Consider the following 17,492-nt stretch of genomic DNA (forward strand, 5'->3'; position numbering starts at 1 on the left):
TTTGGGCATTAAGAATCAGAAACACTGATTAATTGCCTTAAAGGAAAGACCAATTCAGTTTTGACAGATGCCCAGTTCAGAAAACATCAAAAGCAATCCTTTCCAAGAAAGTATTAAAACACAGAGACAAAAGACAAATGGGGCATTGCCAATGTGTTAGATGATAATGGAACTACATTACACCATTTTAAGTTTAATAACTGTTAATGGACTTAAGAGAGCTGGATCTAGACTAGCAACAATCCAGTAAGTGAGTAAATGCCTTCAATGTTCTGGGCCTCAATTTATTTGTCTGTAAGATGGGAGAGTTTGACTAGCCTGTGCTTGTGGTCCCTTAAATTGTGAACAACCTATAATTCTGTATACAGCATTCTGATGAGGCCTTAGCAGATATATGGATTTCTAGCTTCCTTTTCTCCAACATTCCTCCTCTGTCCCAGCCCTGGAACAGTGGCTCACACTACTACAGTTTGAGAAAAATGCATCTTTTTGAGAGAACAGAGGTGCATAGTCTCTGTGCTTCAGCCCCTACTCCACCTCAACATAATACTCAGGATCCTAATAGTTGCATTATGGGTCTTGGACAAGTCACTTCCCCTTTTAGGGGCTTAGTGTCTGTTTGTAATATGGGTTTTTTTCTTCCCCCCTGAATTCCCTTTTCTAGCTTTAGCTTTCTTTTAGGCCCTAAAGGTTATGTATGCATGTGAACTAGAATAATTTTTGGTCATCTCACATTCTCAGTGAAGGTTTCCAGGCCTCCCCTCCTCTGTGTCTCCCCCCTTCCTGCTGGCAGAGGTCTGGAGAGCCTCATGAGCCACATCTTGTCCATAGGTTGCATGGCTACAAGGTAACAATTCTGCCCAGCGTTTGGCTGCTGTGGAATAGTTCAAAGCATTAAGGTCCCTTTCTTTCATGGACAGTGCCCTGAGAATCCCTTGCTAGGATGAGACCTTGATATAAAAATGACATGAATATGATGTGATATAAACAGAGACATGATGCAGCTGGCATAGCATTTTATTGGCTACAAAACAGATATGTAGTGATGGCAATCTGAAGATTGTAGTAGGAAAGTAGAGCTTGAAAAAGCTCATGAACTCGTAATTTGATTCAAAAAGTGCAGCAATATATTAAGATCATTATAGAATATCTGGTGAGATTGTTACAGAGGAAAAAAAAAAAGCTTCTGAGTTTGATAACTCCAAGGATATATCTTAGGACTCACCCATTTGCGTCTGGGCAAGGATTTCCATTGGAGAAAAGTAGTTCTTAAATAGGCAGAAACTTTTATTGGCCTTAGGCACACTTTTGGATCTCATTCACTTGAGAAAGAATTATTCTTCCGTTGACACTCTCCTGTGTGATGGCCTTGATCTTTGGAGCTGAGGGAAAAAGCAATGAACAGGTCACTGCCATGCTTCTCCCACCATCTGAAATACTCATTTTAAGTTCCCTGTTCTCATTACCTGAAGCTTCTCTGTCCCTTCACTCAGGGATCACTCAGCAATATGGTGGGCTTTGCTGGAGTGAAGAGATCTCACCAAGGAAGGTTTTTCCTCCCACCCTCCAGGAAACGAGGGTGTGTGAATAGTGTTACCTTCTAGAGGCCAAGACCTGCATCCTAGGCTTGCTTGATACAGAATCTAGGCTCTGAGTACCTACTCTTGAGGAGGTCTTCCTGCTTATGGAGGCTTTGTTGCACTTGTATCACAGAGTCTGTGAGCTAACAGAGAACCAAATGCCATTCTGGGCACCTCATTTAACGTCTAGAAAGCATGAAGGATGGGTGAGAAGCCAGGGATGTTTATCATGGTCACTGTTTTCAACGTTATGGTTTATTTGAATATGTGTTTTGTTGACACACCAGGACACTGATTCAGACCAAAGGGAAAACTTGACATTAAGAGAGATACAGGGAGAACTTTGTTAGAATCAAACTTTCCAACAGTAGATTGGGCCACTCCTTCAAGTAATGGGTTCCCCGTTCCTGGACATGTGTAAGGAGAGACTGAAGGACCATTTGTTGATATCTTATAGAGGCGTAGCAGTTAGACAAGCTGCCCTTGATGGTGCCTGGAACCCTGATTCTCTGAATCTCTAATGCCTTAGAACATTTTTACCACAGACTAATCAGAAAAGTGCCACTTGTCCCAGCCTGTGGTTTCTTAGAAATTTTCTGTGAGACCTTAAAGAAAATCTCAGAAAGTAGGGTTCCTAGGTCAAAGACATTGGGTGACACCAAGTTAAGCAAAGTAAAACTTTTGATGTTTCTTTGTCTTTTCTGTTCCTTTTCTTCCTCACAGCAGTGAGGTGGCTGGTCCATCTTTAACTTATTGAAATGCATGACTGTTCATGAAGAGAATGGTAGAACCTAGTATTTCAACCATTTCTGGCCATGGGACACATCTTTTGTAATACACAAAGTCTTATGGAACATTAATGTTCAACAGAATGTAGTTTGGGAAATTATGTGAAATTGTTTTCTTGTAATCTCCTAGGAGTTTAGTAAACAGACTCTATAACTTAACAGAGATCTAATAGTATGAATGATCATTGCTATCTGCTTTGCTGCTGGCAGAGAACTTGCATGTATATTATTGAAGACAACACTGAGAGCGCACTTTTTTCTTTTTTATCTACTTTAAGTTAATTAAAAATTCCTGGACATCTGCAAGTAAAATAAAAATTGAACATGGAATACTTGGGAGTACACTAAGGATTATGAGTACTATAGAATGATGCGAGTACTATAGAATGAATAAACATGTTGATTCATTTTTAAAAAGTAGATTCAAACAATGAAAGAATTTTTTTTTACCTTCCACACTTGACTTTGATTCCTCCATTGTCCTATAAAAATGATAAGAGTTACAGCTCATTCTAGTGTTAGCAACAATCATAAAAACTCCTTAAGGTGAACAAACCTCCTTTGCCTGCTTGTAAATTCATAGCTCTTTAATAAGGATAATTGAGCTGTGTAGTCTCAAGGTCATGAGTTCATGGGAAACCCTTCCTGGATCCAGAAGGAAGTGAGTACCGCCTCCAACTGACCCTGGGGTCAAGGGAAGTCTGTCATACCACCTCCATTATTTCAGCTGGCTCCAGGCTTTGCCTCCACTGGGATCCTTTCCAGGCTCTGGGTTTGAAGTCTGGAATCCCTGGGATTTTCAGACTGTTCAGGATTTGGTCTGATAGTCTTTTATTTATGTATTTTTATTTATTTAATTTTATTTTTTAAAATTTATTTAAACAATCTCTACACCCAATGTGGGGTTTGAACTCATGACCCCAAGATTAAGAGCTACATGCTCTGCTGACTGAGCCAGCCAGGTACCCCTATTTATGTATCTTTTAAAAAACTTTCTAACCCATAGAATATATGTGCCCCCCTCCCCCCCTTTTTTTTTCTTCCTGGACAAGTTGGTCAGAAATACCAGATTGAAGAATCTAGATTTCTAATTTCTTAGGACTCTTTTCCTGCTGTCAGGCTAAAATACTTCCTTCTGTTGTGGTGGTGGTGGTGGTGGTGGTGGTGGTGTGTGTATTTAGCCAAAATTGTGTGCATTCCCTGTGGGAAACACTATAGCCCAGCCTTCCTAGTTGTTTCTAGAGATTTTATTATATTAATTTTCACTATTGACCTCAAATCTTAGTGCTGTGGGAATAATAATTGATTAATTCATACTTGCTACTTAATAAAATATAACCTGATCTAAATGTCCAGAAGAAATTCAACATAAACCTTTCTCTAGAATGAGGATTGCTAACAGAACCCTGAGATATATGAATGCACCTGCAAAAACCTAATGCTCTTTCCATCTTCCTCCCCTGCCAGCGCTTGCCTTACCCCTCACTCTCTCCCTCCAGGAGCTGGTGGTAGGTGGCAATTTCCTTCTCTAGGTGGGTCTTGATGCCCAGGAGGACCTTGTATTCATTGTGCTGACGCTCCAGGTCATGGCGGAGCTGCATCAGTTCTTCCTCATAGTGGGAGATGACCCGTTGCATGTCCTGGAGCTGGCAGGAGTACCGAGACTGGGTCTCTGATAACATGTTCTCTAAAGCAGATTTCTGAAAGAGGAAACGATGTTTCTTCTATTAATTGACTGATGGCTTGATTGCTTCAAAATGTGGGCTTATTGAGTAGTTACAATACACCAGCCACTCTGCTAGGTGTCTTGGTGGCTCCTGGGATGCAAAGGTGGGCAGCTGGCCGATGTACAGGTTTGGCGCTTGGGCAGTGACAAGTGGACCAGAGTCAGGACTTTTGAAGCCCATTTTCTGGGCATTTCTTTGTGTTGGGGAGCTCTTGGCAACTTCGCTACATTCCTGCAGTGTTTATTGTGTATGCTACTCATTTGGGATTGGGTGTATACTGCCTTGCCCTGACCTGTTCCTCAACTCCTCATGCTTACATTTTGTCTGTACCCAGATGGAAAACTGCTGGGGGAAACAGTAACTGGACTGCTGTCTATATCTTCAGAGTAGGGTCTCAAGTAGGAGTGCCAGATAAAATAGCGCCTTGTTAACTTTGAATTTCAAATGAGCAATGAGTAATTTTTTAGTACAAGTAGGTCCTAAAAATTGCCTCAGTATTGCATGGGACATACTTACAGTAAAACAAACAAACAAACAAACAAACAACAACAACAACAAAAAACCTTTGTTTTGTATCTGAAATTCAGATTTAACTGGATGGCCTATATTTTAGTTTGGTCCATCTGGCAACCATCGTCCCAAGCAAGACTTGTTGATTATGGCAATGGTGACAACTTGTCATTACTGAGGAAATACTAAAAGCTGCACAGTGAAGTTGCTGCACTAGGGTACAGAGAACTGAGTTCAAGTCCCTGTTCTGTTTGGTTTTCCCACCTGCTTTTCTGGCGCACGTAATTTTAATCTTCAGGAGAAACTCGTAACGGTGCTGGGTACTCTCCCTTGACGATGGCTGCAGACTTTCAGGGGGCACTTCATGTTGCCTGGCCTGCGCACATCACTCTCCTGTTCTCCCAGAGGGCTACTGCATTCCTTCTCCTCTGTCCTCAGACGCCCTTTTCCCTCCCCTCTCTCTAAGCCCATGGCCTTGCTTCCTGTGTTACGGAGGAAATCAAAGCTGTCAGGAGACAATTCCCACAAGCTCCCACCATTAATTCCACCCACATACGTGAACCTGGGTCCAGGTTCTTGTTTGCCTCCTGTTCCTGTGCATGAGCTGTCTGTGCTCCAGCCATTTGAGCAACTGCCCGCCTTCTTGCATCATTCATATTTTCCTCTCTACCAGATTCTTCCCATTGGCTTTCAAATAGAATAATTTCTCCCACTTTAAAATTTTTCTCTCTTGAATCCATATCCACCTTCAGTTGTCATCCGGTTTCTCTGCTCTCCTTCACCTACAGCAAAGCTCCTCAAAGAGTTGTTCATACCTGCTGTTCCAAAGTCTTCTGGACCTCCCTCCAGGGACCAAGAAACACAGTCTGTCTCCCATCGTTACCCCAAAGGTCTCCCCTTCCCTTCCCTCTTCTCATCTTTCTTCTCTTTGTACGCTCACTACAGAAACATTGGCTTTCCTGCTCTTCTGCCGACCCATCTGGAACACCCATGCCTCAGGGCTTTTGTGTTTGTTGTTCCCTCCCCCTGGAACCCCCTCTCCGTAGCCACGTAATGCACTTCTTTACCACTTCTAGGTTTTTGCTCAACTGTCACTTCAACAGTAAAACCTTTCCTGACCACCTTGTTTAAAATGCAGCTCTGCACTCCAGCATGCCTGACTTCCCCACTCTATGCTCCATTTCTTGGTAGCCCTTTTCTCCATCTCACATATTATATATTTTGATGATCTGTCATCCACACTAGAATGTAAATTCCCTTATTCTAAAATCCTTAGTACTTACAATAATGTCAGATAGTAGAATGCATGAAAATGAATGTAAATGTCTTGCTGACCTCACAGGGTTGTTGTGAAATACTGTATGTCCAAATGTTTTGAAAACTATAGAACACTGTAATTATTTCTGTACTCATTATTATCACCTTGACAGTGTACATTTTAAATGTCTGTTCACTATCACTTATTCCTAAAGCATAACAGTAATTTACCATGTGTACCTGGCAACAGAATGAACCAATTACTTTTCCTCAAGATCAAGGTCAGAGTAGCACTTGGAAATAATATTGGTGAATGATTAGAAGATTCAGATAGGCTACAAAGGGAATCAAATCACAGATTTGATTTAATGAATTTTGAGTGCTTGTGACACTCATACAGAGCATTTTACTAAAAACCATGGAAAGTATAGAAATGACTTAGATATAAGAATTTATAATTTACTGGGTGATAAGACATCTACATGATGGACAGAGCAGTACTTTGGAGTCAGCCCAGCCTGGATTTGCCACCAATTCATGTTGACACCAGAATTTTTTTGTATTGGGGTTTCAGGGGGCAGCCTGGTTGCAAGTGAGGAGAGCACTGGTAGAGATTATGAGGGCCTACGAGACCCTTACACCTTTTCCTAAACACCAGGTGGTTTTGCCATTGGCCACTTACTATCTGTGTGAGCTTGGCCAAATTTACTTAATTGTCTGAACCTTTGGTTTCCTCATCCCTAAAATGAGAACATGAAGACCTACCTGGAAAGGTTACAGTGAGGTTTGATGGCAGTTAACATTAACAAACCCCCTGGCACACAATGTGGACACCTCAATAAATGATAGCGCTTATTCTCTTTCTTACCACAAAGAGTTTGGATGGAAAGTGGGAACTCCCAAGGGAGCTGGGGAGAGGAGCCCAGGAGAGAGATCAAGAGAGGCTTCATGGAGGAGGTGGTACCTGACCCTAGCTCAGACTCACCCTGTTGCGCTGTGCCTGCAGGTCTATCTCCAGGGCCTGGAAAGTGCGCTTCAGTTCATGGATGTCACTTTGGCTGTTCTGCACAGCTGCTGGGCTGGCCACCTCCTGGGCCATGGTGGCTGACTAGGAGACCAAGCAAAGGAGAGAGGCATTGGCATTGGGACCACATGGCAATGGAACCTTTGGGAAGTTTGAACTCTTTTCCTTTACCTGCTCTTTATACCAAGCGTCCAGGTCTTGATGCTTCTTCTTTATTATATACTCATATTCCTGCCTCATATCCTCCAGGACCTTGATCAGATCTTCTCCTGGGGTTGTATCCACCTTCACACTGACCTTGAAGTCATTTGGTACATGATGTTCCTCCATTTCCTGTTTAATAACAGAAAGAAAATGAATTGGCTGTGATAATCAGAAGGCCAGAGGTGTGTTGATTGGCAGCAGTTAACAGATCTTTTAAAAATTCAGCTTTTGTGGTTGTTTTTCTTTTACTGGTGTGGTTTGGTTTCTCAGTTATTTGTTGATGGCAAAACACTGTATGTTTTTTTCTATTATAAGTTTATAAAGTAAAAAAAAATAGCACTAGATAGGTAACCAAATGACCTCTGTGATTACTGACTTAATCCCTGGTTGAAAATGTTTCACAAAGAATTATGCTTCCATAGCGTGTAAAGTACTCCAGCACATGTTCATGGGTGAGGCGGTGGCACAATTCAACAGTTGAACATTTCAGGTTAGAGGCTAAAGACTTTGGGAGGCAGTTCAGCAACCCAAAGCCAAAAAGTATTAAGACGTTTAATATCTTGTCAATGCATTATGACTCTGTAGGGCTGACACCCATAGGATGTCATGAAAATCAAGAGGGGCGCTTGGGTGGCTCAGTTGGTTAAGTGTCTGCCTTTGGCTCAGGTCATGCTCCTGGGGTCCTGGGATTGAGCCCCAAGTCAGCGGGGGCGGGGGGGGGGGGTCGTCCCTGCTCAGCAGGGAGCCTACTTCTCCCTCTCCTTCCTGCTCATGCTCTCTCTCTCTCTCTGTCTCTGTCACTATTTCTGTTTCTCTCTTTCTCAAATAAAATCTTAAAAAAAAAAAGAAAATCAAGAAACCATAGGAAAAGTGTAATTAACAATCACTGTCTAACCAACTGTTCAGAATTGAGGTTCTTTGATGTTCATAAGCAATTTTATTTGCCTAAAATGGGGATTGCTTTCCTCTTACTGCATCAGAGTTTCAGGGAATTTAGATTGATGATACCTTTTCCAAAGTCAGTTAAATCCTTATGGAAATTAAGGTTCTTCTTCCTCCTCCTCTTCTTCTTCTTCTTCTTCTTAAGATTCTTCATTTTTGCCACTAGTTTTATTTACCTTGGTTAGTGGCAAATTCTCTTTATTCTACTGTCTCCCAATTTGCTGCACATTGGGTCAATGAAGGAAGTTCAATCTCATGCATTTATTCTTGCAGTATCATATTAATAAAGTCTAGGTAAACATTGTTTATTAGCAAAATTGTTGACTGATTCATCATTAATTTTGATCATATTTTGGCTATTGGATTTGACACTGAATAGATAACCTTGAAGATGGAAAAACTGGATGTTTTTATGGTCCCTTATAATTACTTAGGTTGAAGGAATCTAAGATTGACATTTAGATGGTTGTTTCTTCTGGGCTATTGAATCATCTGAAGGTACAGATTAAGAGCTGTGCTGGTTACCAGGAGCTCCTGGGGAGTCCTACCTGCTCATGTCGCTTCTTCATAAGGATGAGCTCTTTCCTCATTCCCTCAACCTCCTGTTCCAGATCTGTTGTGACAATGGTCAGATCATCTAAGGTCTTTCGGAGACCTTCAACTTCAATTTCCAGATCTTTCTTGAAGGAGTGTTCATTTTCATACCTTTGGTTGGAAGGAAGAGAGGAATACATCTGTTGTTGGAAGGCCATGGCCTTATAAGGATTCACCTTACTTTAGAGGTGAATTTTTTACTTTTCAGGTTTACTAGGAGCAAATGAACACATCATGAGTCCCTCATATATCTGTTTCACGTAGGTTTTTCTGATGGTGACTCAATGTTGCTGTTGTTGTTTTTAATTAGAGATGACTGTTTACTAATAAACAGTCACAAGCCCATTGCTTAGACTTACTAACTGTTAAAACTTTGCTTCATCTCTACTTTGTATCTTAAACTAAATTATAGACATTATGACATTTCCCCCCTAAATACTTAGGGATACATCGTTAAAAAAAAAAAGAATTTTTGTTAAGAGTGAAGCAAAATAGGGGCACCTGGGTGGCTCAGTTGGTTAAGCGTCTGACTCTTGGTTTGGCCTGGGTCATGATCTCAGGGTCCTGAGACCAAGCCCCATGTTGGGCTCTGTGCTCACTGTGGAGTCTACTTAGGATTCTTACTTTTCCTCTCCCTCTGAATTTCCCTGCCACGTGCTCTCTCTCTCTCTCTCTCAAATAAGTAAATAAATCTTAAAAAAAAGAAGCAAAATGTTAACAGCTGTTAAATCTAAGTGATGGACATACTTTAAACTATGGAGAACAAACTGATGGTTACCTGAGGGGAAATGGGTAGGGGGATGGGGGAAAGAGGTGATGGGGATTAAGGAGTGCACTTGTGATGAGCACTGGGTAATGTATGCAAGTGCTGAATCACTTTATTGTACACCTGAAAGGTGTAACAACACACAGATAATAACACTGTATGTTAACTATACTAGAATTAAAATAAAATAAGAAAAAAATAAAAACAGGAGTTTTCTAAATAAGCATAATAACATTATCACCCCTAAAGAGCTGATAATAACTCTTTAAAATCATCTAATTCTTGGTTTGTATTCAAATTTCCCCATGCTATAAGGTGTATTTGTATTTTATATCTAGTTTGTTTAAAGTAGGGTCCAGTCAAGTATTTGTTTATGTTATACTTTTTGATTATATTTTTTAAAAGATATTACATGTGGCTAATGGTGAAATAAGTTTTCCTTTAGCAAAATAAAAACAAGGGGAACCCCCAAAACAAAGCAAAAGAAAAACAGCAAATGAAAACTGCCCACAATAGGGTGAGGAAGCAACTTACTTGAGGCCAAAGTCATCCACCGCCATCCTGGCATTGTCAATGAGAAGAATGATCTGAGCATTGGTCATCTTACCATCCATGATCTGTAAAGCACACATCAAGAGTCATTTAAGTCAGACACACTCCCATGGGAGAACTGCATTTCCAAAGACTGTATTTCCTGGGTATATGACTTGTTAGCATAGATGACTTCTTTTCTGGCAGTGGAACAACAAATAATCAAATCAGTAAATGCTGAGCACTTACTAGGTACAAAGCATCAGAATGGTTTTTAAAGTAAGAACGTGGTCTGCAGCCACTTCACTGTCTTTTTTCACACTCAGTTTGACAGGCTAGGATTGATGGCGATGCTGAAAGAATGACATTGGAAGAGGAAAGAGAATCATCATTCAAAGGGCCTCCTGGCTTTCTAGTGCTGCGAACATATCTTACTGTTTTGTTTCAGCTCACCCACGTCTGATGATGTTATAACAGTTTTAAGTTCTAGTCCTATTTTTATTGTGACTATTAGTTTGGCTCCCTTCAAGTGCAATAGTTATTTTAGATGAACATAATTTTTCCTTGGGGTAGCATTTGTGTTTCTGATCAGTGATACTGAGCAAAGTATCAAAATATCACTGACACTAGTTCATCAAACTGATTTTAAATGAATTTTATAAGAGTCATCACATGCCATAATTATTTTTTGTCCAAAGAGACTATAACCATTCACATAACTTGTAGGTATGTGTAAGTGTTTGTAAATTATTCCATGATGAAAATGCCCTAATTGTGGCTGTTGAAATATTAACTGAAGTAACTTTTTGGCAGCTTAATAAACTTTAACTGTGATAAAGCCTCTGGTTAAGACTTTTACTAGATGTTTATGTGTTTTTTAACCTTAACATGAAAACTACTATTGAAAGTTTCTACTTGAGCAGTTGTGTTTATGTACATGATTTGTTAATTCTTCTAGGTAGTTTTAACCAGAGTAGTGTTCATTTGATATATGTCCCTGTCTTCAGGAAAATTAAATGGAAGATGTCTCAGCATCAAAAGTATACTACTACTTACTTTTGTGCCAAGTATTGTGCTGAACCAGGAACTGGGGGTTTTTCTTCTTTACTTCCTGTTACTGGCCATTGGCATGAACTTGGGTCAGTCACCCTATTTCCTGGGTTTCGATTTCATCATCTGTTAAGTTAGGAGTTTGTAGTAGAAACTACTAGAGGTCCTAGCTCTAAACTTCATGATTTAGCTGGAGGCAGAGAATCCTGTGACATTGCCATCACATTTGAAAAGATAATTCCTTTATTTCGAAAGGATTTCCTTAGCACAAATTTTTAGCTCAATACAAAGGCACCGTTTCAAGATCTGCTCGTATTCAAAGCTTCCCTGGTTTCTTGGAATCTGGTATCATGAATGCACAACAGCAGGATTCAGAGGTGGTAGTAACTCTGGGTCTGGAACCCAAAAGGCAGAGCTTGGGGTCCTGCTGTTGCACCTACTAGCTGAGTGAGCTTGTTGAGTCTCAGTTTCTTCATCCATAAAATGGCAATAGTAATAATAATAGTAGCCACTTCATCAGAGAGTTACAAGAATTATATTAGAAGAGGTTAAACCCGATAACATTGTAACATACTTAGCATATTCTGGGCACACTGTAGACAATCAGAAGAATTAGTCGAAACTATATTAATTTAGAAAATTGTAAAGTACTTAATTTTCTTTTTTTAAATATTTTATTTATTTATTTGATAGGCAGAGATCACAAGTAGGCAGAGAGGCAGACAGAGAAAGAAGAAGGGAAGCAGGCTCCCTGCTGAGCAGAGAGCCCAATGTGGGACTCGATCCCAGGACCCTGGAATCACGACCTGAGCCGAAGGCAGAGGCTTTAACCCGCTGAGCCACCCAGGTGCCCCCTTAATTTTCTCTTATAAAAGAACTTTTGGAAGACACACAGATGGCCAAAAGACACATGAAAAGATGCTCAGCATCACTCATCATCAGGGAAATACAAATGAAAATCACAATAAGGTAACACCTCACACCAGTCAGAATTGATTAGGAGCAAAAAGATAAGATATAATAAGTGTTGGAGAGGATATGGGGAAGAGGGAACCCTTATACATTGTTGGTGGGAATGTAAATTGGTACAGCCACTGTGGAAAACAGTATGGAGGCTCCTCAAAAAATTAGAAATAGACTGCCAAATGACACAGTAATTCCACTTCTGGGTATTTACCTGAAGAAAGAACCCCACCAGTTTGAAAGCATGTATGCATCCCTATGTTCATTGCAGCATTATTGATAGGAGCCAAGATAGGGAACCAACTTAAGTGTCCATCAATAGATGAACGGATACAAAAGATGTGAGAGAGATATATGTATACATACATACATACATAATGGAATACTACTACCAAGCCATAAAAAAAAAAAGATTCTACCACTTGCAACCACATAGATGGACCTAGGGGGTATATACTGGTTGAAATAAGTCAGAAAAATACCACAGAGACAAGAAATAAGTCAGAAAGACAAATACTATATTTCACTTATATGTGGAATCCAAAAAACAAAATAAATGGACCAAAAAACAGACAGAAATGAACTCATAAAGGCAAGGAACAAACCGGTGGTTGCCAGAGAATGAGGGGAGGGAAGTGGGTGAAATAGGAAAATGGGATCAAGAGATGCAAACTTCCAGTTACAAAATAAATGAGGCATGGGAATAAAAAGTACAGTGTAGGGAATATAGTGAAAAAAAAAAAAAAAGAAGGAAAAAAGCCAGCACTTTTGTAATTAGAGCCAATGTCTGTACTGGATAAAGCCCAGATTCCGTATGTTGAGAGACATCCTCAAACTGCTACTCTTCGTGGTGGGACATAACCAGGCCGCTGCCCTGCTCGACTCCTTTCTTCCTTTGGTGGATTCCAAAAGGTACTATGACTACTTCCTTTGCGCTAAAAAAGGATTCTGTGGATATTTCTTGTCTCCCCACTGCAGTGCTGCTTAGGGACTTTCATGCCAATGCTTTTCCCTTCCAGACTCTTTATTGGTTCCATTATCTAAGCTCATAGGAAACCAAAAGCAGCTCCATGCCCGAAAGCCTGGGGACCCTGTGTGCTGAGGTTTTGACTGACATCCAGAGAAACCAAACAGTATTCCCTCCATGGAATCAGAAAAATAAAAAATACAATCTGTGGGCCTATTTGCTTTTCTGAGTTAAATTGGTAATTTATCTGTTGCAAAACCCACATCAAGAATCTGATGCTGGGGCACCTGGGTAGCTCAGTAGTTAAAAATGTCTGCCTTCAGCTCAGGTTTTGATCCTAGGACCCTGAGATCGAGCCCCACATCACGCTCCCTGCTCTGCGGGGAGCCTGCTTCTCCCTCTCCCAATCCCTCTGCTGTGTTCCCTCTCTCACGCTCTCTCGCTGTCAAATAAATTAGTAAATTCTTTAAAAGAAAATGAATCTGATTCCCCCAGTCAGCATTCTTCTCAGAGTACATGAATGGTGAGTTCTGAAATGCATTTGATACAGAGCACATTTAAAAACCAAAATTATTTCCCCTGTTCAGGCTTCCTTGATGCAGTATTATGATACAGCCACTCTTTCTGAGACATCCTTCACAGTAATGAATGGATGATGAGGATGGGTTGAGAAATAATTTGGGAAGCATAGGTTTTGCATTGTGTGTTGTAATTAATCACCTGGATTCTCCCTCAAGGCTCTGAGTTCATTCTTTTAAAACACTTGGGTTGGTGTATTAGTATAGCATTGTTGCTCCAGGGTGTGTAATCTTGTTCCAGGAAGAAGAAAATAGAATTTTTTTATCATAAGCCACAGTGCCAAAATATGGTACTATTGAGAGCCATTCTAAAATACACATCCTTATGACTGAGTCCAATTCGGCGTTTCAAAAGGATTGGATGAATTTTTGAACTCATTTTCTTACAGACTTTTTGAGGAACACTTAAGATCCCTATGGTGGGGTTGGAAGAACACTATATCTACTGATAGCATTTCATCGAGGCCTGGGAAGGGGTCAGCTCCTGCTTGTTGTGGGTTGTTGTATTCTTGTGTCTCTGTTTTCTTGCCTGTGAGTGGGGGAGGTCAGGACAGATAGTACAACTTCAACTCAAAGAACTGTTTTCTTTAAACATGAAAAATATACAACTAAAATAAGTAATCCAGAAACGAGTGGGATTCAAACCTGAATTTAATATATAGCCCAGAATTTAAAGTCAGAACCTGGAATCCCAGGCTTAGAACGTGGGCTTAGAGATTGAGCAAGCCACCCACTCCTTGGCATTGCCCCCGCTGACTTTACTCAGTTCTGTTCTGAAGAATTTGGGGCAACCACTCAGTCTCAGTCTCCTCATCTATAAATTTGGGGTAAGAATACTTGCTTCGCAAAATGAGATAATGTGTTTCAAATGTGTGTCGTATGATTAGCAATGCAACTGTAATGCAGTATTTCTACCACAAGCAGTACCGTTTTTGCAGGACATAGCTAGTGAGCACCGTGCTGTGTGGAAATTGTGAGGCCGTTTAGAAAGAGATCTGAGTTAGAATCTCATGTCTGCCTCTTGCTGGTGGCTTTTGGTGACTACCTCATCTCTCTGAGCTTCTGTCTCTTTACAGGGTCATTGTAAGAATTGAATCAGGTAACATCGAATGTTTCCATCAGCACAGAAAGCTTTTGAATGGTACTGCTAATGTGTATTAAAAAATCCAACATGAAGGTTGGCATATAATAAGGCCTCAATAAATGTGTTCCTCCCTCTTCCCTTTTTTCTGCTGTCAGTTAGTGAATTGTTTGACTAGGTCTGACCTCATGTTTCTTTCGGGAGTTAGGTCTCAGCTGTCCATTTGCAAAAATCTTCTATTCTCTCCATTCTAACACAAAAGCAACTTTATTAATGAAAAAAATATGATGCGGTTTGTTGAGTCACCTTGTTTTTTTCATAAAGACAACCATGTACTATATAGTTAGGGTAATTATGCAGTCAGTTATTAGGTTGATTATTCAATAATTAGGGTTCATTATGAGGACAGATTTATATTATCTTGATTGGTCTTTCCTAAATTCAAGCAAGGACGACTGAGGGTTGAGAAATCATCCTGTATAAATATTGGAAACCTGTGATGCCCTTTCGAGGATGGGTAAAATCCTGATCTTACAGGGAATTTTCTGGGACCACCTTACAAAAGAGGGAGGCTATATAGCTTTAAAAAATAATTTATGAGCCGACTGGATTCCCTCCACTTCTAACCAATGTTGTGAGATGTTCCAGAAGGTATAAGCTCAGCTTTATTTTTAATTGTTTGGTTGAAATTTTTTTTTGTTTGTTTTAAAGAAGTCTCTATAACCCATCCCAACTCCAAGATTCCAAAAATTGTGCTCATTTTATTATTTTTTTTTCTAGCAATATGCCTTTTTAGAACTGGGAGCAGCAGAACTTAGAACTTCTAGCAGCCCTCAAGAGGAAATACCCAGGAATGTCAGAATGATGTATCTGTTAGTGGAGTGACAGCTTTTAGGTATGATCTCCAGAATCGTGAACTCGGCCTTTCTTTCTGTGGGTAATCATGCCGTTGCCAGGACTTTTGAGATGAAGCAGAACTGAATAAGAAAGCAAACGCTCTCTTGTGCCTCTTGTTCCCTGAGCATGAGGGTTGAATATCGGCCCTTATTGTTACTGTAACATTCCTCTATCACAAGTGACACCAGACAGCACCTGGTTGCCTTACATTTTTTGGATTTTCCATAAAATTTATGTATAGAGGACAAAATACACAAAACAGGCTTTCCCAAGTCCAAAAGGTATAACAAGAAAATATCCTCAAATACCTTTGTTTACAATTACTTTCAGTTCTTTTGCCATTTTTCCTGGAAATTGTCTTTTGTACTGATTTCTCCTCCTATGGCTGTCTGGAAATGCAGCCCCCTCTTGAGTTCCAGGGTCGCCCATAATCTTACCTGCTCCTGCAGGTGGCTGATGTTTTCCTCATACTTGGAGTAATTTTGCTTATTGCCAGGATCTCTCTGCTCGTGCCACTTCAGGATGCGACGTTCGAGCTTCTCGTTGGCCTCCTCCAGGGCGCGCACCTTGTCCAGGTAGGAAGCCAAGCGGTCGTTGAGGTTCTGCATCACCTCCTTCCCACTTGCAGCAGGGAGGGAATTGCCTCTTCTAGATCCCCAAGGGCCTCCAGGAGGCAGGCAGCTTGGTGAGCTGAAGGAGAGGGAGATGCGGACACCCCCGGCGCCCCCATGGACACTGGGAGCCCGAGGGAAGCTCCCCAGCTGGCCCCAGCTGCCTCCCGTGCCACGGAGGGAGCCAGAGGGGGTCTGGCTGAAGCTGTGGCTGGAGTTCATGGTCCCATCTGTGTTTGGTGCAGGGCTGGGTTCTGCTCCGCTCACTGGCCCTGCAGAACTGAGCCGCCCCAAACTGCCCTGGATGGTTTTATGCGCTTCACTGTGGGAGTTCCCTTCCCTGACAACTGCACCAACAAGATCGTATCATTGTGCAACAGGTGTTTCCTCTTGGTCAATCCCGAAGTGCCCTTGGGCCTTCGCACACACTGTTGTTGTTTAGAGCCACATCAATACACCAGTTTGCTTCTCCCTTCTTGTTGTAACAAGGAGGTGCGGCCCACCGCATGAGGTGGGTATTAGTCTCAGGTGTCTTTCTAATCTTTCTGTGGGATTTTTCCTTTGACCATTTATCTGAAAAGGATCAGACTGAAGTTGACAAAAAGGCTATTTGGTGTAGTACAGATTTCCTTTTAAAAAGTAGACATTAAGCACACAGACACACACACCTTCCCCAGCCCCAAACACACCCCAGCTCTAAAGTGAGGGTGGGAGAGACTCCCAAGGGAAGAGCCAGATCAGAATCTCAGGTTCTAGAATAAAAATACTCATGCTGAGGAGATGGAGAATGTTCTGAACATCTGATGCCTTTGTGGCAGTTACTGTTTGATGGAAAGTAATTTCAAAGGATCGTTCTTAAGAACAAACCCTCAATTATAATTAATTAATGAATGACCGAGCCTTCTACTTCCAGGGTGCCTTTCATCCCCAGCACACCTCAAAACCAAACAACCCAGCCTGCACCAGGACTTCCTTGGCCCTGGCAGGAATGTAGCCTTTGGTAACTGGCCAGCGGCCCTGTCCCGGCTGAGCCTTGAACAGGCTGGCTTCTGTGTGTCTGTGACCTGCGGAAGGGATGGCGGAACACAGGAATTGTGCCATGGGCTGTCTAATGTGCTTGATGAATCTTAGGCTTTATCTGCCAAAGTAAAGGTTAGAAATGGATAAAGAAATATTCTGGGGGTGGGGAGCCACGTGCTGGTTACTAGCAATTAGATTTAAAGGGGACTTTGAAATAGAATGGCAACACTGGAAGGGACTTTAGCATACCTCCATTCAAACCACTAATCTTACAGATGTGGAAACCTGGCCTGGGTGAGGGGTGGTAGGGCATGGCAGAGGACAGATCATGGGTTAGAGGCAAAGCCACGGTGGGATTCTTTCCATTATCACACAGCACTGTCATCACTGAGTTGAATCTTG

General features: G+C 41.3%; 1 protein-coding gene across 2 annotated transcripts; it reads right to left on the bottom strand.

The window, feature by feature from the left end:
- Positions 1 to 999: 999 nt before the first annotated feature.
- Positions 1,000 to 16,351, bottom strand: KRT23 (keratin 23). Of its 2 annotated transcripts, XM_080826309.1 has the most exons (8): positions 15,897 to 16,351; positions 9,927 to 10,009; positions 8,581 to 8,737; positions 7,058 to 7,219; positions 6,848 to 6,970; positions 3,848 to 4,068; positions 2,819 to 2,850; positions 1,001 to 1,382 (listed from the first exon to the last, which is right to left on the bottom strand). In XM_080826309.1, the coding sequence occupies exons 1-8, from the start codon at positions 16,290 to 16,292 to the stop codon at positions 1,297 to 1,299; spliced, it is 1,260 nt and encodes a 419-aa protein (XP_080682435.1). In that variant the 5' UTR covers positions 16,293 to 16,351; the 3' UTR covers positions 1,001 to 1,296. The 2 variants fall into 2 exon arrangements, with proteins under 2 accessions (XP_080682436.1, XP_080682435.1); XM_080826310.1 differs by lacking the exon at positions 2,819 to 2,850 and having other exon boundaries at positions 1,000 to 1,382.
- Between the last annotated feature and the right edge of the window lie 1,141 nt (positions 16,352 to 17,492).

Source organism: Martes martes (assembly GCF_963455335.1).
Source record: "Martes martes genome assembly, chromosome: 16".
Taxonomy (NCBI): domain Eukaryota; kingdom Metazoa; phylum Chordata; class Mammalia; order Carnivora; family Mustelidae; genus Martes; species Martes martes.